The sequence below is a fragment of the Macroventuria anomochaeta genome (assembly GCF_010093625.1).
Source record: "Macroventuria anomochaeta strain CBS 525.71 unplaced genomic scaffold BU25scaffold_47, whole genome shotgun sequence".
Lineage (NCBI taxonomy): Eukaryota > Fungi > Ascomycota > Dothideomycetes > Pleosporales > Didymellaceae > Macroventuria > Macroventuria anomochaeta.
In genome coordinates, this window is record NW_022985408.1 from 141,948 (window position 1) to 168,450 (window position 26,503).

Consider the following 26,503-nt stretch of genomic DNA (forward strand, 5'->3'; position numbering starts at 1 on the left):
GACCAAAGCACTACAAAGATAATTACAGACCATAATATCGCAAGTATCAAACAGACTTAGACGCGAGTACGGGAACAAGCATGCAAAGTGTGCAAATTTATCATGGTCGTTCGTCCATTCATATATCGATGATTGTCTTCAGAAAGTCTACTATGCTTCGTTAAATGCACTACTCTTCGGCTCGCTCTGGAACGCAAGAGCTGAGATGCTACCGCTAAACGCCATGCATGCTGTCGTACTTTTGAAGCCGATCAGACTTCCAATCTTCCCCGTGACCCTTTCCCATATCCTGTCATCGCCGGTTCGGATGTCTTTGGATGTCTTACGCTCTCAAAGCCAGTGCCGACCGTGCCAGATACCGCTTGCGTGAACCCTTCATATCGCACGACCGTCCTACAATCGTCCCAGCACACCTCGCACACTGCCATCAAGCACCACATTGCCCTTGACCGTAAGCTCGCCAATGCCCGTTGCAGCACCGGAGCCCTCGTTCAGCCATCTCTGCAGCAAGTCATTGCTCTCCTTGGGCTTGATGCTCTGATTCGCCGTGCCCACAGTGACGTGCGCAATCGGGTTGACAGTCTCGAAAATCAGCTCTTCGGTCGTCGTGCCGGCCTCGCTCTCGACCTGAAGCGTGCTGGAGCCATTGAGACGCACCACGAAGCACATAATGCGGTCGTCCCAGATCAAGCGCTCCATGAGTACGCCGCACTTGCCCAACTCAGGTTCCCAGGCACCTCCGTTCTCGGCTGTGGCCTGTACGGTGTCGTTGAGCTTGATTAGCTTGTCCCAGTATGGCTGGCTCTGAGCTGCTGAAGCGCGGTGGATGAGTGTGACATGGAATTCGTTCTGGATGCGGCGCTGCTGCTTCAGGTGGTTGTAGAGATGCGCAGTTTCAGGGTCCTTGCCGTTGAACATAGCATTGAGGATGGAATTGACACGAGCAGTGTCCAGCTTAACAGAGAAGTACTCCATGCGCGGTGCCTTCTTAGGCTTGGCCTCGCCCTGTGACTGTTTCCTTCCATTCGCATCTCCACCCTGGCTCTTCTGTATGTTCTGAAGAATCTGGTTGTTGTTGTACTGCTGGTTCTTCGGGCCGGCCTTCCCGCCTCGTGACAGATCCATCTTGAAGTCAGGTGTGTAGTCGTTCAGGGCCCACTGAATCGCTTCGTCCATGTCGGTGTCAGTAGGCATGTCTCTACCTTCGAACAGCGCAGGGTATGTCTCAGCCATCTTGCTGATGATTGTCTCGAGGTTCTGGCGTGAGTCAAGGACAGGGTCGATGTTGACAACAAGGTCGAAAAGGTCATCAGGAGCTTCTGAGGGGTCGAGAGGCTGGAAGCGGTGCATGAAGCCCTCCATGATCTCGATGATCTCACCCGATCCCTTGGAACCAGCCTGGATTGTCTGATGGTTGTCGCCGCGATCAAGCACACGCTTTCGTGTCGCATCCCGGATGGCGTCGTAGTTGGATCGCTCATGCACATAGTGCAGCGCGACAAAGCGAGCATCCTTCACAGATCGTGAGATGTCGTTGATGATCTGGTCTCGCTCGCGCTTCTGATGGTTGTTGCGATCAGCAATGACGACAGGGTTGGTGATGAGCATTGATGAGATGGTGTCGGCGAAGACCTGGCCTCGCCCCTTCTTTGCCTTGACGTTATCGTTCTGGAAGTGGCCCCATCCAAACAGCTTCACCAGTGCAAGGGCAACGGTCGTCTTACCACAGCCAATGGTTGCGATAGGGACGAGAACGATGTTCCTGTTCACCGACTTGCTCTCCTGTGCACCGGCGTTCAGTTCCTGCTGTATAATCTCCGCGCCAGTCGTGCCGCGGAAAGCCAGGAACTCATCGCGCAGCTTGATGATACCGTGGTTCTGGTTGTAGGCCTTTGCGAGCCCAGGGTTCTGCACGAACTTCTTGCGCGCGAAATCGCAGTACTCCTCGGTGATGGCCTTGTGCTTCTTGTAGCGTGGAGGCTTGCCAGCAATCATGGCTTTGGTGCACTCACGCCACTGCCTGTACATGAGATATGGTTCCTCGAACTTGTACTTGAAGAACCAATCCTCGTACGGCGCACCATCAGTTGCTCGTGCCTGGCATCGAATGACAAAGCCTTCGGTGTCGCGTCCGTTGTAGTTTCCAGTCTCGGCGACCTTGTCCAGGAATGTCTTGACCTCGGTGATGTCGTCCTCCATGACATAGACGACCTTCTTCATACCCCACTCGTCTGCAAACTTGTCGACCAAATGCCCAGGATATGTCGCAAACTCGGGCAGGTTGAGGTTGATGCCGTGGACGTACAGGCCAGCCTGATCGGGTGTGTATGCAAGAACGTGCTCTTCGAATTCGTCGTCACACAGCTCGGCCACCAACGTCGCGTTCATTGCCCGCAATGTCCGCGCAAGATCCTCCTTCCTTTTCCCGACTGTCGCGATGTGCCTCTCTACCCAACGCTCACCTGCCATCGCATGGCTGAGCTCGACGTCACCACGTGCGCCTGTGGAGTGCTTGCTGCAGACCAGTAGGGTGTCATCATCGAGACCAGAGACGAAGATGATGCATCCATTCTCTTTTACACTCAGCTCATATGGCCCTCTTGTGTTCTGCTCGACGTTCCTCCACTCTGTCTTCGTGACCTCACCGTGGTTGAAGAACTTGTCGTACCCTCTGACAGCAATCTCGTGCTGTCCATCAAGGTTCTTGTATGTGAAGAGGCCTCGTGCGTACGTGGGGAGGTGCTCCTTCTTGTAGTCCCAGTCGTTCATCTTCCAGGAGTCAACTGTCCGGCCACTGGGCAGAGTGAATGTGTGCTTCTTGACGGAGAAGCCACCCTTCCCCTTCTTGCCCTCATGCGCCTGCAGTGAGTGGATGAGGTTTGTGATTTCCTTTGGATCCTGAGCGACGAACGGTGCGCGGTCGCGGTGCGTCATGGTTGCGGTTGTTGTCAGATTGTTCGAAAAAAGATATGGATTGCGCGCTAGTTGTTGGGATATACGGGATGTCTGAGGCAGGCGCAGATGTAAGCTTGATGTCGCGTGCAATGCAGATGAAACAAGCAGGAGCGGGGAGAATTTATTGACAGAGGCTGCCATTCAGGGGCACGACACACGCAGTAACGATGACTCAAGCAAGGGCGGCAACTCACACTGTGTGGGCTACTGAACACGGACGCGAAGAAGGGCGCAGTCGCGTAAAATGAGTTGGGAGTCACTGCGTTGATGTTTTGGGCGCATTTTACGAGGCTATGATCTCAGAAGTGGCTGCCTGTGTGGCTGAGGCACCGCGGGGTACACCATTGTCAAAAGGCGCAGCAACATTACTACCAATTCCACAGTCTCGACCAGCGTGAATTTTCCTGCTAGACAGAGTGCCAGTAATGCTTATCGAACCGGGAACTGTGCACTGAGAAGTATGCAGACCGTATTTCTCGACGTTCACTCATCCAATACCTCCAACACCTCCATGGTCTCCTGCATTGTCGCCCTTCAACTGCTTGCATCGAGGTTGAGGTGAATCTAGATTTGGTATTCTACTCTACCAATGCCTAACGACTACCAACCATCCCTTCTCCCTGACAGCATTAAATAGTACAGCAACCCTCTTCCTCTTCAGCCCTTCTCTAGGCGCAACATCCTCAATCGCATGTTTCCCGTCCAAATGCCTCAGTAGCATCGGCCATTGCTCCTTCAGCTCCCTGCCCGAGATGCCCATCACACCATCAGAATGCTTCGGTGGACTAGGATTGCTGACTGGATATGAAGGATGTCGAGGATGGTGGTGATCGATTTCTTCGAAGGTCTTGCCGATTGCTTCAAGCCAGCGTGCTTCAACGCTGGACGCTTTCTGCGGGCTGAGGATTAGACTGGGTTTGAAGAAGTGCGGTTGCGGGATGAGGTCTTCTTCAACTGGGAGGGGTGGCGATGTAACGGCGTTGAGGGATGGTGATGTGGGCTTGAGGTGCAACGGGCTTGGTTTGTGCACTTTGTTGTTGTGAGGTAGAAGATGCGATGGTGAGTCCGGGCGACCTGCGGAGTTCAGAGCAATTGTCGTGCGCTGGCTACTGTTGCTGCCTGCATCAGACGCTGGACGGGCCGGGGAACCACGGTGATGTGTTGTTGTGCCAGTCGCTGTAATGCGAGGGCTGAGGATCGTGCTTGACTCCATCTCTTCTGAGGTGTCGGCGCTTCTGTCTCGTCGCCACTTCATTGGTGTGAGTGGTCTTGCTGTATGGTCAGACAGCAAGCTTGATCGCTTGTCAGAGAACAGCGATGCGTTTACCGAGCCATTCTCGCTCATGAGCTCCTTTCTTGCTTCTTCAGCCTTCTTGATTCGCTCTTCTCGCTCCATTTCCACGGCCACTTGGGCTTTAATCTCGGGAGTGACGCGTATCCATGCGAACGTTCTCAGTTGTGTGACCCAGCCGCCTCGCATCAGCCATGCTAGTACCTCTAGGTAGGTGTCTCTGTGCTCGTAGGTGGGGATAAAGCTCTTGTAGATGCGCGGAGTGCCTGAGAGCAGACTCAGAAACTTAGGTAACGATGGTAGAGTCGGAAACTGTCGTACAAATGAAGCTGCTGCAGCGGGCAGGTAGTTCATGTCTGCATTTGGAGACACCATGTATGTGTCTCGCTGTGACAGAGGATCGATCAGTCGAGCGCGCCGCCAATAGACCAAGTGCGAGGCAATGTACTCCATGTCATGAGCTGAAATGTTGTGTTTCTTCGAGATCTTGAGGAGAGACTTCGTGGGTACAATCCTGCGAATTAATCCAGCGATGGCTGCTCCGTTCTCAGATGACTCGCCACCCAAGTCTTTGATCAAGACTTCAGGATCCTCGAGTAAAAGAAGAGCTGCGTGCTGAGTCATGGGTGCTTCTTCCTCGTCCAGCAACACATTGGATGTTGTAAGCCACAGGCCGGGCATTTGTGGCTCAAGAGCGTTCGGCAAGTACGGCGTTGACATGGCTTGAGGTATCTGAAATGAGGTGTTGAAGGTAGCATCAAAGTGGATGTGCGCAATCTTGTCATTCGAGATGGCATCGTAGAGTATGGCTATCGATTTAGCCAATGGTGAGATGGCGAGGAGGTTCTTCCATGTCACACTGATCGACTCCCCATTCTCTTTCGCACGCTGCTTGATGTCGATGATGCGCTTCGACTCCTTCCAGACGTACTGGAATCTAGCTTGCTCGTACTTAAGAGCTTTAGCATACTTCCGCGTCACGTTGTCGTACATTTCCTTGACGCGTCGTTGATACTCCAGTGCAGGAGGGTTAAGCACGAACACGACGTTGAACATAGTCATGTCAGGACAGTCATCGTGTCCAGCGGTAGAGTTACTACGAGCCTCAGATCCTGCTTCAGAAGGCGCCACAGACCCGGGAACGGAGGGTGATTCATGGCCATAACCTGGCTCAAATCCTGGAGGGTATATCAAGGGTTCCGGTTTGATATCCTCTTCTGCGATGGATAGGCTCCCTACCAGATCGCCGTCTTTGATCTTCTGCATTCCAGACTTCTTCTTTTTCTTCCGTCTTAGCTTCTTCCATAACCCATCTTCCCTCACAAACATGGGCGCACCGACGAAGACAATGCTCTCCACACCAAGCTCGAAGCGTCGCTTGTTGTAGTCTTCGCTCGGCGTTAGTATCTTCTCGAGCGCATCAACCTTGAAGCCAAGGACCGAGTTCCAGTCGTAGTCACCGCCTCGGTGGCGCCCACTGCTGTCGTTCTCACCGTCAACATCTTCTTCGTCAATGGTTTCTTGTCTACCCCAGCCACCAATACCCAGCTTCAATCTGTCACGACTTCCATTGGGACCAGTTCGCCCTGATCCACGACCGCTTGTACGGCTGCCCACCTCCAGGTCGTCATTTTCGTCTGCTTCTGTGCTGCTGTCCCAATCGCTGTCCGAACTATGCGAGTCGACGCTTGCGGTGGAACTCTCGTTGCGGTACCAAGACGGGTCCTTGGCTGCAGCAAGAGCTGCCGCCGAGGGTGATAGCGGTGGGTAATGAAAGACGAGACGAGGACCGAGAGAGCGTGATTTAGTGATGAGGAGGATCGCGTGAAGATTCGATGATGGAGGCAGCGGCAACGCCATTGGGTGATGTGGGGATGCTCGGACAGGTGCAGGTCGGAGTGGGGAAGCCGCGAGCTGCGGAGTCGCGACGGGGGATCTAGCCACTTTGGGAAGCATATCAATCGCATCATCAAGTCTTGGAAATAACCTACTTTTCAGCTTGTTCGTGGGCTATTCAGTGCCAGAACCGTTTATTTGCAAATTCAAATGTACTGCATGGCGAACCTGCAAGTTTTGAGAGAAGTTGCTCACTTGGACGACCATCTCGACTGCTCTTGACGTGAGCATTGAGCGAATACAATCAACTTTCGTTGCTCCTCGTATCAATACTGTGTTGCCAAGATGTTAACAGTATACCCGCTTTAAATCTGGGGCTGGTAGAAAGACTTTGTTGTTGCGATGCGGAAACGATGCATGTTGCGCGTAGATGCAGGCATGGCGCGCCACAGCGGGACGCTCTGGCCATCATTCGCGCGCGACTTTATTCAGAGCTCACTCCACCAACACTCCATCACCAACTCGTCCATATCGTCTATACAGCCGCACGATTACCAACACCACCACTACTGTACCCGTCCGCACTTAACATTGACGGTATGGCTTCTTTTGGTGGCGCAGGTCTTGGACAGAAAGTCATCAAGCCCAATCCGTATGTTACTGCATTTCCCACTGCATTACGCCAAACCTACCTCTTCTCCGGGTCCTCCCTGTCTCGATCAACCTCAGCTAACTCCGGCTCCGCAGTCCTGAGCGCGGCTCGTTCCCGCTCGATCATGACGGTACGGCTCACCCATCTCCTACGCTGCCCGCAATTTCTGGCATCCCCTTTCCGCTGCACACCATTTCTCAGCAACTGACGCTACATTCCAGGCGAGTGCAAGAATATAATGCTATCCTACCTCAGGTGTATCAAATCACACCGTGGAACCAACGACTCCGAATGTCGCAATCTGTCAAAGTCATACCTATCCTGTCGGATGGATCGGTACGTACCGGATCTGCCTTCCTTTCCACACAGCCTTTGTCTAGCCACAACGATCTCCTTTTCTTTGATACGGCTCCTCTCTTTGTTGAAAGCAAGGGAGAAAAGAGGAGCTTGTCATACAGACTCGTCAAAAATTTCGAACCAGGTCGTTGAGATCATCGGGGCTTGGGGCTGCACTGAGGCAAGGGGAGATGCAGCAGTCTTCATTCCTCGTCTCTTGTTAGATCTGAAATGTCTGGGTTGTTGAATCAGCTTTTCCCAGCCTCGTCTTTCCCTCAATGCTCCGATACTGCATCTTGCGGGGTAGTTGCCCCCTCAACGATACCCACGTCTCCACATAGCACCGTCACACTGCGTCGGCAGCATCCGAACTCAGCTCATCACTACCCGATATAGACCCTCGAAGAAGACTTTACTGACTCTATCCCTGCCTACAGGAATCTCATGGCCCCTGACTCATTCAAGAACCTTGGCTTCGGAGAGGACAGCGACCGCCACAGTGCCTCTACTCCGAGTGCAACCCTAGCCCATTCATCGCAACCTCAAGGGCACGATAAACCCCGCACTTCCTAGATATGCCGACTCATTTCTGGAATGAAGGGTCTTGGTCTCCTAGTCACTGGTTCGGCACCAACCGAGCAACCGAGAAACCACGGACTCGTCCTATCTTTCTTTCTGAGCACGCCTGCCGTATCAGCCGACGCCGATGTCGTCAGCGGGTTTACAGTGGAGCCTACATGTCTAGGGCTGCAGACCCGACAGGTTACAAGCCGTTCCACTTCTATCATGGACAAGACGGACGAAGAACCGTGTTTCGGCATTAGACTGGCGTTGGGAGGAAAGGACGATGCCGAAGGAAGGAAAGGCGAGACATACACGACTGACAGATTGACATATGCTGTAGACGACAGGGTCGTTGTACCAGACTGCGCCACGACAGGCGAGCGCTCCACGGCTGTGCAGGTCGCACAACATAGGCTTGATTCACAAACGCCCTTTGATACCTGCAATAGGTACCGACTGCATCTTGCAATGTGCACCGCAATATACTTGTTTGAATCGCGATCGCTATGATGCGCCAGGTCCTGTGGCCGCTTCGTACTCAAACCTGCACTAACGGACCTTTTCCGCCAAATGCGCCGCCTTACCAATCATCTGTAATTCAACTAAGACATCTGTCATCCTCCACGGGTCAGATCTGGACGGGATCTTGCCGATCTGTAGAGGAGATGGTGCAACGTCGCACAAAAGTCCTCACTGACACTACCGAAAGACCCCTCACCCTCTTCCCTGCCCTCCTCCAACAAGGCTTCTGCTACGCAAAATTTACCAAGCTTTGCGCCTACTGTGCACTACAGGCTTGAAACAAAGAAGTCCGGATGATCCGATTAGATCCGTGACATCGGTGGCATCGCGCAAGCTAACGACGAAATGAAGTGGTACAAGATGTCGAGTGATGTTGTGCGATTGGCAGTGAGTCTTGGACGTCGATACGAGAGATCAAGGTTCGCGGCTAAGGCTGCACTGGGCTGTGTGCTAGCGGCCGTAGGCTGTCATGGTAATGCTACAATGCGATATCAGGCACGCAAGGTCGGTATCATAGCGATTGCAGTGTGTGCCGCGTATGCCAGGGACAGCGGTCGCGCTGCATAGTGTAAGGTCCTTCCGATGGGGATGATTGGCGCGCAAGCTGTGGTTGGCCTGGAAATGCCCCAGTCAGTGTACTACACTGTTGACTATGGGTATGTTGCTCAACCAGACTACGGTGGCTGTGGTCGTTGAGGATGCCGCGCAGCATGTTTCGGATAGTGACATGACAACGATGAGTACCACGAAACTATAATGACCGATGCAATCATAGAGAGGAAGGCAGATGGCATAACAGAGAACACCCCTCTGCTTGTACCGCACTCTCTCAGCGACACTACAAGCACACTTGTGCCGCGAATGACCCTACATCCATCCCAAAGGCTGCCCACATTGCGACCGACCCCCATCTTCAATGTTGTGAGTCTCGTGCCCATCCCGACCTCGTCCTCCGCGTCCTCCATCGGACAAGATTGGAACGGCCCACTTCCCATGACCCGAACCCTGACTCCACGATACCTTCTCATGACCAGATTGCACATTCGTGTGTGCCAAATTGAACATCTGAATGTGGGGGTACTGAGAATCAGGAAACTGCAGGACCCCAGCAGCTGTCACTTCCCCTTCTGTTTTTGCATGCATGATCAGTGTGTTTCGGGCAGAAAGCCACACGTCTTGCTGCGTGTCATTTTCAAAGGCAGGGATCGCGATGCTGTGCAAGCTAGAGACCTTGCACGCCAACACTGCAGAAAGTTCGAAGTGTAGGTTGCAGTTCACAGTGTCGCATAACATAGCCATCAGTGCAATGTATAGAGACGGCGATAAGCGATGGCTACACGGCTACCGCACATAACTGCGAGACACAACAGTATTCAGCGCTCGCCTATTAGCGGCCGCTGTCGTCTTGCCTCTGTAGCTGCTATTCATTTGTTCAGAGACAAGCCCGCAAGCGAGATTCGTCATCGCTGAGTTCAGTACTTCATGCCGCCGCACGCCCGTGTTCTACCAGATCCCGAGCTACTTTTGTGGCTTCGTGTAGAAGCGGGCGTAGACAGTGTTAGGTGATCGAGTTAGGCAGCTGTGTCTCTCGATACGATTGTCGGAAGGCGGCGGTGGTGGCGGGTGCCTAAGAATAAGGCACAGTGCCAAAGAATAAGGCACAGTGCCATGTCTTGGGTCTTTTTTATGCTAGAACTGACATCGAGATCTTGATGTCCGGTGAGCCGTGTTTGCATGGAAAAGCAATATTGTACGAGTCATGCTTACGATGATAGAGTTGACTTTGCAGAAATGTTTGCGACGTCCTTTGTCAGGGTGGCTTGGAGGACAGAAGTGGTAGCCTTGCACTCCTGATGAAGAAGGTGGCGAGCACGGATCACGTCACATAAGGCAAAGAGTGTTTGTTGCATAAAGATGATTATTGGTGCTAGCAAACAAATACCGTAATAGAGTGAACACTGAAACAACAGCATAAGCGCAAGAACATCCATCCGAAAAGACCATGAGCAGACAGCCACAGTCCGAAGGTTGCGAAACAACTTGTAATCTGCCCTTGTGTAGTGAAATGGCGTACCTCTAACGCCGACTCACGCCTGCCCATGCAATCTGTCAAGCCTGACATACATAATGGAGAGACGCAGAAAAGCAAATAGCGAAGAGGATAGTCGAAAGATGAGAAAGTTAAACGCCACAAGATGTGCTTGGCAGTGTCTGATGCCGGTCCATATCCAAAGCGAGGATTTCCTTCCTGCTTCGTGACGCGGGTCCGGGGGGCGATGTGTGTTGTAGACGCCGATGGGTGGAACATATTATGCAATGAAACAGGAAGCAATATGATGCAAGCTGCAGAGTGCGAGCGTCGTCCATCCTTGGCCAGCAGAGACAGGCGACATGCGTAGATCAATCAAAGGGTAGCCATGGTAGTGTCCTCGGCGGACAAACTGGCTTCCTCCGCAAGTCGGTCTAGTATGTGCATCTGCAGGATGCAGGAACGGGTGCGGGGTATCGCGGGGTATCGCGGGGTATCATGGAATCGAAAAGCCGAGAAGGAGACAATGAAAGGTGCACCGGGAAGGGATCCGAATCCGAGAGCGCTCAACCCATGTCCATGCCGTACTCGTCCTCCTCCTTGAGAGCCTGGTTCGACCAGTACTGTTGCTGGTTGGAGCCGGAGCCACTACCTGTGCTCTGCATACCGGGGCTGAGACTCTGCGGCGACAGTCCAGAAAGAGGCTCGCCAGCAAGAGTGGTGTGCTTGGGTACTCGAAGGCCAGAGCCAGGACCACGGGAGTACCTGAAAGTACCGGCACCATTCTTCTCAACGGCTTCCATGATCTCGGTCTTCATGCGCTTCTCGTCTTCGGTCATCTCGGGCCACTCTTCTCCAGTAGCCTGTCGCAGGCGGGCGGTAAGCTCCTCGTTCTCTTCCATCTTCTTGTACAACATCCACATGAGGTCACGAGTCCAGCTGACGGCTCCGTTGAGGATGTCTCCCTTGTTTGGGCCCTTGTCCTTCTCTTCCATGGGTAGCCCTTGTGTAATGTTACCAGCAGCTCGCCGGCCACTACCACCAGCCAGCAATGACGTTGCTTGTGGTGGTGACATACCAGTAGCACCCATGGTTGGTGAGAGTGGTCCGTTGTTGTTGATGTGCTTGCGGATCTTCTCATCTTCGAGACGATGCTGGGGCACTAGACGAGACAGATCGTGGATGCGCTCGTTAATGTTGTCCCTACGACGACGCTCCACAAGGTTGTGAGACTCGCGGCGACGGCGTTTCTTTGCGTCCTGAGTTTGGCCAATGTCAACCTTTGTAGGCAGGGATGCGTGCTTCCCGTGCATGACCTCGTTGATCTGTTGGTGGTGCAACGATGCAGTGTGAGGTGACTGGGTGGGTGAGTCGATCCAGGAGTGAGCGCTGCCGGGAGTACCTTCCCACTGGCCGGACACGCTCTTCTGGTGGCGATGCATGTTGGTCATGATGGGCTGAGACGCAAAGTTGCCCGAGTCAGGTGTACCAAGGTGAAGGCTGGCCATGGCTGGGGTCTTTGGTGACATTGGTGTGCGGCTGTCAGAGCCGGTCCTGCTTATAGCCATGCGGTGTCGCATCGAGTTGGTCTGCATGCTGTTCGCAAAGCCCATCCTTTGAGGTCCTGATTGGTATTGGTTGAAATCGAACCCCCCTGGGTGTACAAAGGGACTCTGGATGGGCAGATCATCTGGAGTATTGGAGTAGACCTGGTTCATATTGGCGGCGTTAGAGTTGGAGTGGAAGAAGTCTGGTTGGTTCAGGTTATCCTGGCTGAAGCCGTTGAACCCCAGTGAGTCAGCGAGTTCATCGTCTGCGATGTTTGCAGCACCGTGAACGTAGCTGGTAGACCCAAATTGGCTGTTGATGTTCATGTTTCCGCTCATGGTGAGGTTCGATGGGTCGATCGCACTTCCACCTTCATGTGCAGAGCTGAACTGCGGGTTGTTGTACTGTTGATTCATGTCGAAACCGTTGTGGTTTCCAAAGCGGCCAGAGTTGAACTGCATGTCATCGACTTCTTCTTTGATGTATGGCTGAGGCGATCCAGTACCGATCATGTTGAAGATATCAGCGTCTAGAATGTCGTCAGAGTGGGTGTCCAACCGAAGGTCCAACCGGGCGAGGGTCTTCTGAGGAGAGTAGGATGAAGGAGGAGTGAAGAGAGCGTCCGCTTGAGGGACAGTCAGTATGGACTCGTAGTACATGATGGGAAGACCGAGAAGAGAAGTGCTGTAGGGGACGAACAGGGGACGGAAGGTGCAATATATAAGGGCTGGGAGGACTGGGAGGACTGAAAGGGGTGCTCATGACAAGGAGGCTTTACTTACTTGGCATCACTAGGTTACAATGGTCGCGGGGAATGTATGTTTGAGGCCGATGGGAACTGGGCTGGTTCCCGGACTGCTGGATCTGAAACTTACTGTCTCCGACCCGGCAAGTGACTAAGGAATGCAGTGCAGTATGATTGCACCACGAGACGGTCTGTGACCCTATAAGAAGGACACTGGAAGCCGATTGCTATCTTGCGCACAAGGTCACTCAGCAAGCTAGGCAAGTCGCTTGTGGTGCTTGATAGTCGCTAACAAGCCCTCGGTGTTCTCGAGATGGACTTGTTCTCTTCTGTGGAGGAAGTGTTAGTGCCGCGTCTCGGTATGCAAAGAAGGTCCTTCTGGGAACAACTGCTCACCGGACACAGTATTACGTGCAGTAGGTAAATGTACGTACTGCCTGGCTAAACCCTGCACTGCACAGAGACAGAAACCCCGAAAGGGTGGGTGTTGACAGGTGTGAAGGGAGGAGTGGAGTTGCAAGAGGCCTATTCTGGGAGGCTCTCAGTGCAGGATACGGAGGGCGCTCGTGGCTTTGACGCTCAGATAAGGGCTAAGGGGAAATGTGTCAGCCCAAGAGCCCTTGTCAGTGAAATGTTGAGCAGTTCAAAGGTTGGTTGCATGAGTGTGGCGTACAGCCAGGTAGCGAGCAACAGAGGACGGCAGCGGTACTGCACCCTGGTACTGTGGGGACCGTAGTACAAACGACCAAAGCAGCGAACACAGTCGCACACTGCCGCAATGCCGCTCTTGAAGCCCTCTGCGGCTAGCTGTTGTTGCCGATGGGCGCGGTGGTGAGGGAAGAGAGTGGGTTGACTCACCTAGCAACGAAGGAAGGCGCAACCAAGACCAGGCTGCCACAACGATGCAGGTGCACTGGCTTCGAGGACCGTGGATGGAGGTTCGCAGCTGATTGCTGCGTGCAGCGGCCCGGCAAACTTGAGCGAGGGCGGCGCTCGGAGGTGCGGCGCTGGTGGTACAGGTTTGTTCTCCTTGAATCGACACGAGGGGTGGCAGCGCGAAGTTCGGTGAGGATTCGGCCGCGGCGTCGTCTTGCGCGATGCGAAAGGAGAGCGCGCTCTGGAGTGCTCTGTGCGACCTGGGCAGAGGATGGTGCTGGGTGTGGAATATGGAGTAGATCGTCGGTGTATGGTGGGGAGAGGTCCAAGGTGGGCTGTGGCCCCGGTCCCGGAGTTTCTTGACTAAGAGTACGCGAATATGATATGCGCTGTGCAGCTAGCTACGCGCCGTGGGAGCAGCGCGCAGTGAGGGGTGCCAGAGGGGTGCAGCAGTTCGCAGAGGAGAGAACTGGAGCAACTGAGGCGAGAGAACGGGGTCGGGCCACGGTGTGGGAGAGCCCAAAGCAGCCGGAGAAGGCGGTCAGCGCAGAGGCGAGGATCGTGTTGCTAGGCGCGTCTGCCAAGCTAAAGCACTGCGCCGGCGAATCAGACTTGTCTGGCGCAAATCGCAGCACCAGCGGGGGCGCGGTTGCCGAACTCGAAACCAGGAGGCAAAAAGAAGCGGGGTGGCTTGAAGTGTCGCACTTTGCAGCTGTTGCGTGCGTCTGCTGTGTGCAGGCGGAGATGGCGGCACCGCCTGTGGTGAGACGGGCTGGCTCTGACGTATGTGAGAGTACAATGCAATGTACTGTGAATGGGAAGCTCGGCCCGCGGTAGTCCGGACTGCTAATATATGGTGAGAGTAGACGAGTGAGCTCTGCCACAGAAACGGTGTGGAGGATGGTACAGTCTATGCGTGCATGAATCGACAGCAGAGCGGGCAAATGGGTTACTGCATCCAGACCGGACGCGGCGTTCTCTTGCACTTATATACGCTTACAGTACAGTGCGGCTCTGACTCGCCTCTCCTGCTCTGAAGGGGGGGGGGGGGCTTGCCCACATCGCATTGATCAATTACGACTACGCAGGCCTCCACTGCCCCTGGTCCTCCGGCGCTTTGGGCCTGGGAGTGATCACCCGCGGGCGCAGTGGGTGGGTGATGAACCTCATGTCTTAGATAGTTCCCAGCAGACGCGTGCAAGACCACCCCCAAGATGAAGGGCGTGCCCGATGTGACTCACCAGTGCGCTCTCAGCACAATAGTCCGACATGCACTGCAACCGTTATTGCCGTGCAAGTGCAGCGGCGAATTCAGTCTGCTGTAACGAGTGTGTGCGGTGCTCGTAGAGGTTGATGCTGCGGGAGACAATCCCGCGCTAATCGTCTAGGATCCACCGAGAAGCTCCCCATGCTGCACTAACCGACTCCAACATCGACACCTCCATCAGACCCCCCCCTAGACAGGCTTCTCCCATTGTCGGCTGCGCAATTGCCTGCGAAAACGCGTCGCTCTGCAAACGCCCCTCAGCCAATCACTCGCGCCACGGGCTTGCTTGCCGGGTGCATCGTGCCTTCCTTCGCGATAGATTCCCACGGTCGACGCCATATACAGCAGGCACACCACCCAGAGCTCGTCACAAGCCTCGCCCCACTAGCCATTGGACGTCTGCCTCTACATCGCAGTCCATCATCTGCACGAAATCCTCCGTCCCGGCCTCGCAGCGTTCTGCGTCCGACCGGTTTGAATACTCCTACTGTCGATAATCGTGGTAGCTGCCATCAGTGCACGCCGCAACGATCCGGAGCCACACCCTGCAACGGGGACTAGGCTGACAGCTGAGTCGACGAAACGCTAGGGCCCACCCTCTGCAGCTGCTACCTAGCCAGTATCAAGGCCCGTATATCTCTGTGTCGCCAGCTGCGGCTTCGCGGAAAAGCTTCTTCTGGCACCCTATTCTACGCCAGGCTTCACTGCACTAATCTCCATCTCTCTATTTCAACCACGCAAAACAGATTTCTGTCGCTCAACAAGGAGCTATAGTACCTCGTGGTCTCTTACAACCCCAGGACCAAGATGGCCTCTGCCTCATTCCGGGAGTCGATGAACTCCCTAGGGTGGAGCAGGAGAGAAGCAGATGCGCCTGTCAACACCGCATCTCCCTCTGTGATGGACAGAGTTACCAACCTGTTTGGCGCAGGTGGCTATGTTAGGCTGCCGATCTCAGAGACAAACCCTGGAGCTCCCCTCCCGGCGCCCACAAGAAGAGAAGAGGAGGAAGGTTTCTTCGCGCGTAAGTACACACATCCCATATTGTGATGATGGATTGCCGATTGCTGTCTACGCGGTTCCTTATATCACAAAGTACATCTGAAGCATTTTGTTCTCTGATATACCTTGTCCTCGTAACGCGCAGTCACTCTTGTCCTTCAGTGTTCTGTGAGCGCCACAACGAGTCGTGGGGGCCTTGTGATTGCCTCAGCAGACTCATTCGTGAGACTGGGTCCACCATGCCTGACTAGGATTGTCTAAACCCAAGAACATGGCAATGTGCAAAACAGCATGTTGCCTGGGTAATGCCTGTGGTCTCCACTCCAGGCTGTCACCAGGTCTCGGTTGCCACCGCTAGTCTGCGTGTGACTGAAGGGAGTTCCTGTATAGAGCGTTTCAAGTCTGGGAACTCGCATACCAACGTCGACTACTATCTTTTTGGATTATGCTAACAGATACATGCAGTAAGTCGATGGGACCGTTTACTCGTTTTCGGCGGACTGCTACTTGCAGCCGCGGCGATGTTTGCTACCTGCATTGGGCTCATGTTCACACCCATCTTTATTGTCAAACCTCGCAAGTTTGCCATACTGTAAGTGACCTGCGCCCCTCCCAGTCTTCCCTGTAGCCAGTTACAGCATGTCTTTCGTTTGCCTTTTACTCGATTACGGCTTCGTGTCAGGTCGACGGGCAGTAGGACATACCCCTTCAGTCCTTCGGCGCGGCTATGCGAACTCATGCATTCCTACGACATGGTATAGAATCGCTCCATTCGTTGACAGCGGAAATTCCGCCTGCACGATGGAGTTGATGTGCCATTTGACATGTCTCGCCTAGCCACCGGGCGATCGGCGTTGGACCCTCTGCAGCGATCATGCGGGACTAAGGTTCGGCGCGTTGCAGCCTGCAGATGGATCCTTCCTCAAACCGGCTCTGTCGAGATATGACTTGTTTGTAGAGCCTTAGCGCTAACCAGCTTCAGGTGGACGATGGGAAGCGTTCTGTTTCTGGCAGCCTGGAGTGTCATGATGGGCCCCATTCAGTACGGTAAGCAAGCCTCGTCGCAGTTTGGCTGCACACCTGCATATACACTACACTTGCTGACGACGCTGCAGTCCAGCATCTTATCTCTGGTCCGCGACTTCCGTTCACTGCCGCTTATTTTGGGAGTATTGCACTTACACTTTACTTCTCTCTTGGTGTAAGTTCGCCCTGCTCTAACATCCTGACCCTTACACACACTAAGCTTGCGCAACCCCTGTCAATCTACCCCACGCACCCACACCTTTCGATTGTCGTCTTAGCTCGTGTTCTTCACTGACAGTGTCCGCGTGATTAGCTCCACAGCACTATTCTCACCTTCATTGCGGTCATCGCGCAGCTGGTTTCCCTACTCTGGTTTACCGTCTCTTACTTCCCCATGGGCTCCACAGGCCTACGTTTTGGAGCACGCTTTGCAGGAAATCGCGTTGCGGCTTGGATGAACGATTAAGTTCATACGACTGCCAAGTGGGGCTGTGCTGTGCATATGGAGTGGACCAACGCGACACGCGTAAAGACAAACAGTGGCATATACACGACAATATTACACATTCTTTGAAACATACACCTCACGCTACCAGGACTGAAACAAGTTTCTCCAGCTAAGCACGTCTTGCCGTCACGCACCTCTTTCGCGATATCGGTCTTGTTATCTGATTCATCGGTGTGGCAGCGTTGTTCACATGCAACTCTCGGACGAGTTGCCACACCGTTTGACGTCAAACTTCATCTTGACGTCTAGCGCATTTCGAACTCCTTCACCACACCTTCAATGATCGCTCTTGATAACGGGCCTTTTCGCATCCTTGCAGAAGGGGACCGGAATGGCGAGTCATGGACAATCTTCGCTGAGAACGCGATACCTGCGCCCAAGTTACCTCTGGTACATCCGATGATCAGCGCAGCAGACGAAGTTCTTTCGTGACCACCAGCTGTCTTACTTCTAGCCCATCAATCTACCGTTGACTTTGCACAAAGATACTCTGATTGATGGGCCCTCCAATACAACGGCTTCCAAAGCAGCCTTGAATGAACAGTGTATTGGCTGTGGCTGGCTTACCTCAGGCGGTCTTTCGGCGCTATACGCTGGGTGAATGCGGACGTATGCAGCGTTCACCAATCGCAACTCGACCGACGATCGCAAGCAGGGTTCCGGCAACCGTCTAGACTGGTGCTCAAGACGGCTGCTAACGACTCAGGGTTAGAGCAGGGTCCGCGCTATCGCTGCATATCAACTTGCATGACATTTGTCTAGTCTACTCTCCACGTTCGTCGTCGAAGCTCGGTCGCGAATCGCGGTGAAGCAGAACAAAACGTCCTGATCTTTAAAATTCGATTAGCCAAGCGTTTTGCATCCGACCTGGAGCTTTTCGGAGCGCAAACTGATCCCATGATCGTCCGCGATATCTGAAGTGGTGTCGTGAAGTGCAGGGATGGGATTACCTTGACATTTCCCCGCACCGAAGCGCCTGTGCGCACTTCAGCCACAACGTGTGTGATGCACCCTGCTGGCCGCATGTCACGGAGACCCTTCTTCCAATATCTGGAGTCAAGTCATGACATAACCACCTTAGTCTTCGAAGATGATTGCTATTCGCTCTGGTAATGCATGCCGACTTTGAGGAAGTAAGGGTTGTCGATGACGTTTGTTGACAAACAGCAACAGGCAGGTGCGCGTTCGATTAATCAGATGTTAAGTTTCATCCTGGATAACTTGATTTCTGAAATCCGGCATCGCCGCTATCGGCTCTCTTGACGACAAGGTGAGGCTTGCCTTCTCCACAGCTTCGTATCGTACGTGTGGCGACTCTAATTTTAGCAACCCCCAGAGTATCGAAGGCGCTTGGCTTCTGACGACTCCGCAAGCACTGTCGTCTTCCATCCCTTCTTTGGGCGCACTCTGGACGGATGCGGACGGATGGTATTGTCGAGAAGCTTCGTGAGGCGTAGGCTCGACGCGTACATGTTGGTGTGGTGGGTCATGAGGTTTGTACAACTAAAATCTCAGCTCAGGATTTCTCAGCTCATCTCATCCCTCCTTCTTGCAGCGCTTTGCAATCAAACTTTCGATCTGCGCTCGTGAACGGTGGTCGTCGGACGTCCGAGTTCGCATGTAGGCGGACTCCGAAGTTGAGAAATATTGAAGGGCGTTTTGATGGCTCCGAGTGGTAGGGCTGATTCAAGGTTCTGACGCCCTTTTTCATCGGTGTGCGCGAGGTGCATACGCCCTGATATGAAGTTAGCTGACTTCAGCTCGCCTTGCTGAGGTCAGGTAAGACGACTGCTTGTGATCGTTGTTGGAGAGATTGTTGGACTGCGTCGTGATCGAACAATGTTGGGTAGTGTTGATATTGGAGGTCTGGCAGAAAGATGCTCTGCTATTCGTCCCTGGTATCGTTGACACCTTGCAAACTTGCGCCGTGACAGCAGAGCGTTTTTTCTTCCCGTTTTCATCGTCATGTCAGTCTGTGCTCGTGTCGCATTCTATCGGCTTACTTACGTCGTCTACGTTGGTGGTAGTGGAGCATCAAGAGTCCTGGCAGTTATAATGGATCAAGTGAACGCATGAGCGATCGATCGTTGTATTTATTGTGCTGAAGCTCACTGCCGCGCTATGGCGCTGAGCTGTCAATATTGTACATACATCTCAGAGCCAGAATGATTGGTGTTGCCGCACTTGAGTGGTTGTACAGATTACCCGATCTGGACGGGCTGCCAGCGCACAGCTGTGATTTAATGCATACTGCGCAGCCTCAGATGGAATAGCACGGCATTGGTAGTTGAAATATACATTTATGAAGTCTATCGTAACGTCAAGGTAGGTTCCATGGACTACGGCAAGAAAGTCTTGCTTCTTCTTTGAGTATGAATTTGAGCGCTGAGCTCTTGTATTATACAAGAGACCACTGATTACAACGAACCTGGAATCCTCATTATGTTCGCAGCTATACAGGTTCACATGCCGTTCAACGGCTTCTACGTCTTTCTTGATTCCTCTAACCTCGCGGATCCAACTCGCCATGTCTAGTCGAGAAGTAGATGCACACTGCTGGGCCTGCCAAGAATGCTATGATTCAAAGAAAGACGGCAATAATCCTCTCATTGATGGTAGAAGTCCAATAAGCGATGATACGGTCTTAGTCCTTTGGCTTATTTGCGGCCGTCTTCTCGACTTTCGATTTGGACGCTTCCGGTTCTTCGGCTTGGATGTTTTGGAATCCGTGTGATAGTGCGTAGAGTCGGTGACGATGGCCTTGATTTCGCTGAGGGCAAGTATCGGCTTTGGTTCCTCGGACTCGGAAGTCTCGAAACATCGAGGAAGTGTTGTTGGCGCTGTAGTACCGAGAAAACGTTGCTGAGTTCCAGTGTCGACACCGAAGTTGACAATGTGTAAACAGTCTGAACTATCAGATCAGCCTTGGTAGCACCTGCTCTCTTTGTTTGATCCTTCTCTTTCAAGAGAGTTGCTTTACTATCACGCTTTTCCACAGTGCTTCCCCTCACGCGGCCCTGTTCAACACTCGCCTGCTCGTTCATCATAAATATACCTTAATAGCTGCGTTCACGTTGCTGTTCCACAGTGACCAGATATGCGAACCTATCCACAACCAATAACCCACAACAGGACCCACTCTGCCCCTAGAAGCTGGCCAAGATCGACCCTCGCTTTGTCTGCCCACAGGTAGATGACAGTACGACCCTGATGGAAACAGCCTACTTCCCACTTGTAGGCCACCGGAGTGTCGTAGTTTCACCAGAAGGCGAATCGCGGGTGGTATTATGGGCTCGTGCAAGGGGAAGAGGCTTTCGAAGAGACTTTGGACCGTGTGTGTGGTGGAGGAGTGTGCATTTGTAGCCAGTGCTGCAGTCAGGCCCTTGCAGATTGTGCTTGTCAATGAGAGTAGGAAGAAGCAAGGCTGATGTAGGGCAAAGGTCACTAGTCGTTCGAAAGCAATATCGAAAAACATGTTGCGAATGTGATAAGCATCGCTGCCATTTGACATGATTGAAGGTTGATGAGGGCAAGGTGGGGATTGTTAGGAGTTGAACAGGCCACCGAAAAACTGGAGGTGATTTTCCTAGCGCCAAAGGTTAGATGTGAAGGAAGGCTACATTAGCGTCGAGCAGTAGTTTTACCGTACGTTCCACCTGAACTGAGGATCGCTGAGCAGTATATCAGGCAGATGCGGTAGTATAATGACACCATTCGAAAGGTCCCCGCAGCGCACTGTTCGAGTCGAGTCTGAGGCCTATACTAGAATGTCCGAATGACATCGTTGGTGCTGTAGCAAACGCACGAAATATGGCATGGGTTGATAGATTGTTGGGGGAGATCTGGTCCCCTGCCACATTGGTAGCCCTGCCCGCTTTGGCTCTCCTGACAAAATATCCGCTGGGGGATAGAGGAGTGACTGCTTAATTATCTTAAAGACGTTGAATTTCAATCCAGATGCCCAATACCGAAAATGATGCTAGCTCTTACATAGGCTCCCAGACTTCTGCGGTACGGGATGTGCTGACATCCGCTTCTCCAGAACTTCCTCCCACAGCAAATCCATCCTGCCCAAGTACTTGTGGAACTCACTGTATCTGACCCACACTTTGTATTGGACAGCTTTCAGAAAGCCTCGCTCGATGATACCCATCCTCCGTCCATTCATTTACAACAACAACGCCCACTTACTCCGCTTCTCCTCACCCTAACCAACCAGAAACTTGTATGCAACAAACACCGATACTGCTACCAACTCGTCATCACTGAACTGCGACTGAGTACATGCGAGGCGAAAAACGAATCAGCAAACAAAGTGCGAGAGGGATAGTCGAGGAGCTGGCGAACATGTCTGTTCTGCCAGCAACGACCTTGGATTGCTTCAGCAAACGAACAATACGCTGGCAGAGCCGTTTTGTTGTGTTACAGGGCCGGAGCTGTGACATGCTGAGAACCTTTGAGACGAGGTCGTCAACGTGTTGGATGTCATCGTGAAAGATGGAAGTCAGCGCTTTGGTTGGAGAGCGCAATATAAAAGTACCGAGTGGGGCGAGGAAAGTTGCTGAGTAGACCATATCCCTTAAGCCAAATAACAGTGCCGAAGTTTTCGCGACTGGTCTATAAGGAAGGGAGCCTATAGTATATGAGTGCGTGCAGACGTGTCCTGTCTGACTCAGAATAGTCTCATTGTATTAATACATTTTTGTCTCATAATGTAACAACAATCCAGTGACACATAGGTATGTGTATCAGGTTAGTGACCATTGTGCATAGCCTACCCTGATAGTAACATACCCTACGTATGCGCTACTCTCGCCGCCTACGATCGCCCAGCGTTTTCGACCGTCACAAGAGATCAACAGAAGGCGCTAGCTCCGGAGAGTCTCCCATCCTGTAGTCCATCTTTTCGCCATCGCTCGCTGTATACGGTGTACTGAGTCTCATGGAACTGTTGGTCCTTCACCCAAGACTTCCACTGCAAGGCCTCAAGGAAAGAGAACCCCTAGAATCGTAAGGTGTTGGCCGTAACGCTCAGGGCGGGTTCCTAGCCACTTAGCTTGCAATCCCTAAGGCCTGCAGATGCCAGTTTGAATGCAACAAGAACCCAAACACTGTGAGTATCAAGAATCTCAGGAGTATGATGTCCCACTTTACTTTCCCGGAACTTAGCGACAAGATGATTGTATACAACAGGAAGGCCTTGATAGCAGACAATCCAATACCACCATGGTAGAGAACGTGGATGAGGGCAGTGATCGTGTCGTTAGTGTTGCGTCTTCTATAGACGCTCAGGTAATCGTTCAAGTAATCGCTCAAGTGATGTCGTCGATAGGCGATTAACCCAGGTCTGAAGAGAAGCATCAGTGCACGGCCAGGTGCATTGCAGATGAAGATCGCTAGAAACGAGGCGTGTGCGAAGGTGCCCAGTGGCTACGGGTAGCGTATGCGCGTTCCAAGACGGCAGGCAGGTGCTACGATATCTTCCGGAAGAAACTCGATGTTCATGTTCTGGTATGTGTTCAGCAATCGTAAGTTGTTAACCAGGAAAGTACCTTACGCAGCGTGTATGACTGGGTCGAATACAAAATGTCTATTCGTAGCAAATGATGGGCTTGCGCAGTAGGCAATACAGATGGGAAGGGCGCCGCCGACCGTAAGCGATGGAATTCGTCTCGGGGGCTAACAATGTCCTTATACGTGGGCCGACATAGCGATTGGGGTCTCGTTCAAGATTGTTGATAGCGTCAGCGGTGGAAGCCAACAAACTTTGTGCAGAAAGTACTCACTATTTGAGCACTTCGGGAGGCGCTACGGTGAAGCACTCCTTCCTATACGTCGTTCCAGCAGCGACCGGTGACTTCATTCTTGCAGAAGCAAAGGAAGTCAATCTACAGTGTTTTGGGAGCAAGGAGCTCAATGAGCGATAGTTCCGGAGGTTTTAAGTTCATCTTCAACGTCGCCGCGAATCTCAGTTATCAACAGTCTCGTGAAGGGAGCGCGAGCGCAGAGGTTATTGTTAGTAGTCGGTGAAGTCCATTCCTACAACCGCTACAATTTCTCGTACCAGTTGATCAGCATGATCAATAAACGGGCGAGGTCGAGGTACGTTGATTGTCTTTTTGACTTGTTTGACACGGAGCCATTGGTCTTGCTTGTGTCGAGCAAGTGGTTCGTTGAAGATAGGAAGTAGCATACGGTACCGGGTATTCCCGATTAACTCAAGTCGTGTCTCGGGTCATAGCAAAGTATTTCTTCACATTGATTCATGCCGCCAGATGGGTGTTTGAAGGTGAGTTGGTCTGATGTGGGGTACCAAATGATGACACGCTAGCACGCCAGTCCACGTGGAAGAAAGAGCTCTCCGGATGATCAGCCGCGAGCGGATATGTCCACAAAAAGCAATCTTAGCCTCCTCCTGAAGAGCCTCATCTCTTGCCTTTTGATACGTATACTGCTGTACAATGCATCTCATACTGTTACTATGACCCTTCACCATGGCGCTGGAGTTTCCAAGTCCATGGGATCGTACTCGGAGATGAACCTGTGTCACAAAGCTTCCACGATCAAGCAAACTTTTCATCAACTGTAGGATTGCTTTACGTACTGCAGTGTACGACATGACAACCGAAAGCCATGAACATCAAGCCACTGCAGTTTCATTGTCAAGGATGCAGTTCCCAAAGCGGTTGGCGTAGGCACTACGGTCCACTGTAGCCTCGGTTCGTTTCCAAGAACGCATCAAGCGCCTCACCAACCCCAACATCTCCGCCGAACTAGCAAATTTACGCGCCAGCACCTGACAACTAGCAGGGGCCAGATGTGGAGGCAAACCCTTCACAAGAGCTTGATCAAGTAATTTCCGGCTTGTCCACATCAGAAGAGGCTGGTTATCGGGCGTCTCCGCGATTTATCCGCGTCTATGTCCATGTCCATGTAACGTCTCATCGGCGCAGAGGCATCCTGCTCGGCAAGTTGACAAACAGTTGGAGCAGATTTCGATCTCTGGGGTGATTCTGGCACAAACCTGGGGGCCCGCGTTCTCCACATTGATAATAATATGCGAGTCAGACGAAGCATGATGCGGGAAACTGTACATAATGCATCTGTAGCAGGTGTCGTGTGAGGGGTACATATATGATGGCGACGATCCCATGTTTCGAAGCTCATTCGTCTCGTCAACTCTCGTTGTAGTTGCTTTCCTGGGACTTTCAGCATCATGGACGCCGTTCGTAGCGCTTCGGTCACCTCTGCTCGGGCTCGCACCGATGCGGCCTTCAAGAACCGCTGGCATACTCTGCTCAAGAACCCCAAGATTCTGATCATCGCCTTCTTTGCCTCGTAAGACCACTCTTGGCTCTCAGTGAAACTCCTTTGCTGACCGTGTATAGCTTTGGTGGTTTCGAGTATGGCTACCAGCAGGGTGTCCTGGGCCAGTCTCTGGTCATGACCCGCTTCAAGGACAACTTCCCCTCCGTCGTCCAATCGGCCTCTGCCACGGGTTGGCTCACATCGATCTTGCAACTCGGAGGTATTCTTGGCTCCCTCACAGCTGGTGTTTTTGGTGAAGTCTTCTCCCGCAAGTACACCATGTTCTGCGCTTGCTGTTGGGTCGTCCTCGGTTCATACCTCTACATCGGAGCCTCGCACCACAACCCAGCTATGCTTTACGCTGGTCGATTCTTCACGGGTATTGGTGTTGGTACCTTCTCTGGTGTTGGTCCTCTCTACAACGCTGAGATCGCGCCTCCTGAGCTTCGTGGTCTGATCGTTTCGTTCTACCAATTTGCGACTATCCTCGGTATCATGCTTTCCTTCTGGATTGGCTATGGCTCGAACTACATCGGTGGTATTGGCGAGAGTCAGAGCAACATGGCGTGGATGCTGCCCTCCATCATTCAGGGTATTCCCGCCGCCATCCTCGCCATTGGAATCTGGTGGCTGCCATTCTCTCCTCGCTGGCTCATCAAGAAGGGTCGCGACGAGGAGGGTCTCAAGACGCTGTCCTACTTGCGCAAGCTGCCTCAGGATCACGAACTCATCCAAGTCGAGTTCCTCGAGATCAAGGCTGAAGCCCTTTTCGAGCGTCGCTCCTTCCAGAAGAACTTCCCCAATCTCGCAGCCAAGGAGCAAGGCAGTGTCTGGGTTCGCGAATTTGCGCAGTACTATCAGATCTTCCGCACTTGGGACAACTTTAAGCGTGTTGCCACCGCCTGGCTCGTCATGTTCTTCCAGCAGTGGAGTGGTATCGATGCTATCATCTACTACGCTTCGAACGTTTTCGAATCCGTCGGTCTTACCGGAGGCACCCAGGCCCTGCTCGCCACCGGTGTCACTGGCGTCGTCTTCTTCGTCAGCACTTTACCTGCCATGGCCATCATCGATAAAGTCGGCCGCAAGCCCATGTTGCAAGTTGGCTCCGTTGTGATGTGGATGTCCATGGTCATCGCCGGTATCCTGGTTGCCAAGTTCCAGCACGACTGGGTCACATACAGCGGTGTAGGCTGGACTGTCGTTGCCTTCATCTGGGTCTATATCGCCGCTTTTGGAGCTACCTGGGGACCAGTCTCATGGACATTGGTCTCTGAAATTTTCCCACTTTCCATCCGATCTAAGGGTGCTTCTATCGGCGCCTCGAGTAACTGGCTCAACAACTTCGCTGTTGCTTTCTACGTTCCGCCAATGCTGAAGGCATGGACGTGGGGCACATACATCTTCTTTGCTGTATTCCTCGCTGCTGGCATGGTCTGGGTCCACTTCTGTCTGCCAGAGACCAAGGGCGCGACTCTTGAGGATATGGACAAGGTGTTCGGTAGCCGTACAGGTGAGGAGGATGCTATCATGCTGGCAGAAGCAAGAGCGGAGATTGGATTAAGCATGAACCTTGAGACAGAGGCGATCAAGGCGGCGATGCATGGAGATACTACCCACAACGAGAAGGGCGCTACTCGTGTCGAGGAGGTCTAAGAGAAGAATGAGCATGCTGCTGAACATGATACTATCAATATAATTGCAGAGTTTCACTTGAAGCAGTCTCATCCAATTTGTCATATCCACCTTGGTCCGGAGAAATATGTAGTTCGCTGCAAATTTGCCGTGCATCTCGCGCCTTTACTGAGCATAACTGTCCTTCAAGTAGCAGAAAAAGTCGGATGCAAGCTGGATCCTCAGAAACATAGGAGGTACTTAGTGCTAAACCGCAAGCCATTTGCAACCTAATAAAACCTCTAAAGACTACATTGATTTCTGTATATTGTAGCAGGCTTGTTCTGCAACATGGACTGTGCGCAATCATGAAGCCTAGTAATTCGCATGAAACATTCGTCATTTCCCAGAGCTTGTGGCTCGT

The 26,503-nt window shown here is 52.7% G+C and overlaps 8 protein-coding genes across 8 annotated transcripts; 5 read left to right on the forward strand and 3 right to left on the reverse strand.

The window, feature by feature from the left end:
- Window positions 1-99: 99 nt before the first annotated feature.
- BU25DRAFT_415507 (tRNA ligase-like protein) lies at window positions 100-3,172 on the reverse strand. Its single transcript, XM_033707556.1, has one exon. It carries the CDS (start codon window positions 3,094-3,096, stop codon window positions 394-396), a length of 2,703 nt encoding a protein of 900 aa, XP_033556355.1. The 5' UTR covers window positions 3,097-3,172; the 3' UTR covers window positions 100-393.
- Window positions 3,173-3,337: 165 nt separating this feature from the next.
- BU25DRAFT_495277 (uncharacterized protein) lies at window positions 3,338-6,132 on the reverse strand. Its single transcript, XM_033711842.1, has one exon. It carries the CDS (start codon window positions 6,104-6,106, stop codon window positions 3,539-3,541), a length of 2,568 nt encoding a protein of 855 aa, XP_033556356.1. The 5' UTR covers window positions 6,107-6,132; the 3' UTR covers window positions 3,338-3,538.
- Window positions 6,133-6,681: 549 nt separating this feature from the next.
- BU25DRAFT_352866 (uncharacterized protein) lies at window positions 6,682-7,317 on the forward strand (the record flags this gene model as incomplete). Its single annotated transcript, XM_033703428.1, has 3 exons — window positions 6,682-6,734; window positions 6,830-6,864; window positions 6,956-7,317. 3 exons carry the CDS (start codon window positions 6,682-6,684, stop codon window positions 7,315-7,317), a joined length of 450 nt encoding a protein of 149 aa, XP_033556357.1.
- A 127-nt stretch (window positions 7,318-7,444) lies between these two features.
- Window positions 7,445-8,323, forward strand: BU25DRAFT_216487 (uncharacterized protein). Its single transcript, XM_033701263.1, has one exon. The coding sequence runs from the start codon at window positions 7,665-7,667 to the stop codon at window positions 8,142-8,144; it is 480 nt and encodes a 159-aa protein (XP_033556358.1). The 5' UTR covers window positions 7,445-7,664; the 3' UTR covers window positions 8,145-8,323.
- Window positions 8,324-10,608: 2,285 nt separating this feature from the next.
- Window positions 10,609-12,858, reverse strand: BU25DRAFT_216366 (uncharacterized protein). The gene has a single exon (XM_033701262.1). The coding sequence runs from the start codon at window positions 12,390-12,392 to the stop codon at window positions 10,752-10,754; it is 1,641 nt and encodes a 546-aa protein (XP_033556359.1). The 5' UTR covers window positions 12,393-12,858; the 3' UTR covers window positions 10,609-10,751.
- Window positions 12,859-13,256: 398 nt separating this feature from the next.
- Window positions 13,257-14,191, forward strand: BU25DRAFT_425946 (uncharacterized protein; the record flags this gene model as incomplete). The annotated part of the gene is made up of 3 exons (XM_033708385.1): window positions 13,257-13,309; window positions 13,349-13,497; window positions 13,752-14,191. The coding sequence occupies 3 exons, from the start codon at window positions 13,257-13,259 to the stop codon at window positions 14,189-14,191; spliced, it is 642 nt and encodes a 213-aa protein (XP_033556360.1).
- A 1,237-nt stretch (window positions 14,192-15,428) lies between these two features.
- On the forward strand, window positions 15,429-17,115 carry BU25DRAFT_425947 (SFT2-domain-containing protein; the record flags this gene model as incomplete). Its single annotated transcript, XM_033708386.1, has 6 exons — window positions 15,429-15,645; window positions 16,079-16,087; window positions 16,137-16,215; window positions 16,606-16,670; window positions 16,739-16,824; window positions 16,963-17,115. The coding sequence occupies 6 exons, from the start codon at window positions 15,429-15,431 to the stop codon at window positions 17,113-17,115; spliced, it is 609 nt and encodes a 202-aa protein (XP_033556361.1).
- A 6,798-nt stretch (window positions 17,116-23,913) lies between these two features.
- BU25DRAFT_378373 (quinate permease) lies at window positions 23,914-26,323 on the forward strand. The gene is made up of 2 exons (XM_033704172.1): window positions 23,914-24,495; window positions 24,546-26,323. Exons 1-2 carry the CDS (start codon window positions 24,374-24,376, stop codon window positions 26,119-26,121), a joined length of 1,698 nt encoding a protein of 565 aa, XP_033556362.1. The 5' UTR covers window positions 23,914-24,373; the 3' UTR covers window positions 26,122-26,323.
- Window positions 26,324-26,503: the final 180 nt, after the last annotated feature.

What these genes read in the sequence shown, in the direction of transcription:
- BU25DRAFT_378373 (XM_033704172.1), top strand. Translation starts at nt 24,374, where the DNA reads ATGGACGCCGTTCGTAGCGCTTCGGTCACCTCTGCTCGGGCTCGCACC. An exon ending in ATCATCGCCTTCTTTGCCTC is followed by an intron (nt 24,496 to 24,545) that starts GTAAGACCACTC and finishes GACCGTGTATAG; the next exon opens with CTTTGGTGGTTTCGAGTATG.
- BU25DRAFT_216487 (XM_033701263.1), top strand. Translation starts at nt 7,665, where the DNA reads ATGAAGGGTCTTGGTCTCCTAGTCACTGGTTCGGCACCAACCGAGCAA.
- BU25DRAFT_216366 (XM_033701262.1), bottom strand. Translation starts at nt 12,392, where the DNA reads ATGTACTACGAGTCCATACTGACTGTCCCTCAAGCGGACGCTCTCTTC.
- BU25DRAFT_495277 (XM_033711842.1), bottom strand. Translation starts at nt 6,106, where the DNA reads ATGGCGTTGCCGCTGCCTCCATCATCGAATCTTCACGCGATCCTCCTC.
- BU25DRAFT_415507 (XM_033707556.1), bottom strand. Translation starts at nt 3,096, where the DNA reads ATGGCAGCCTCTGTCAATAAATTCTCCCCGCTCCTGCTTGTTTCATCT.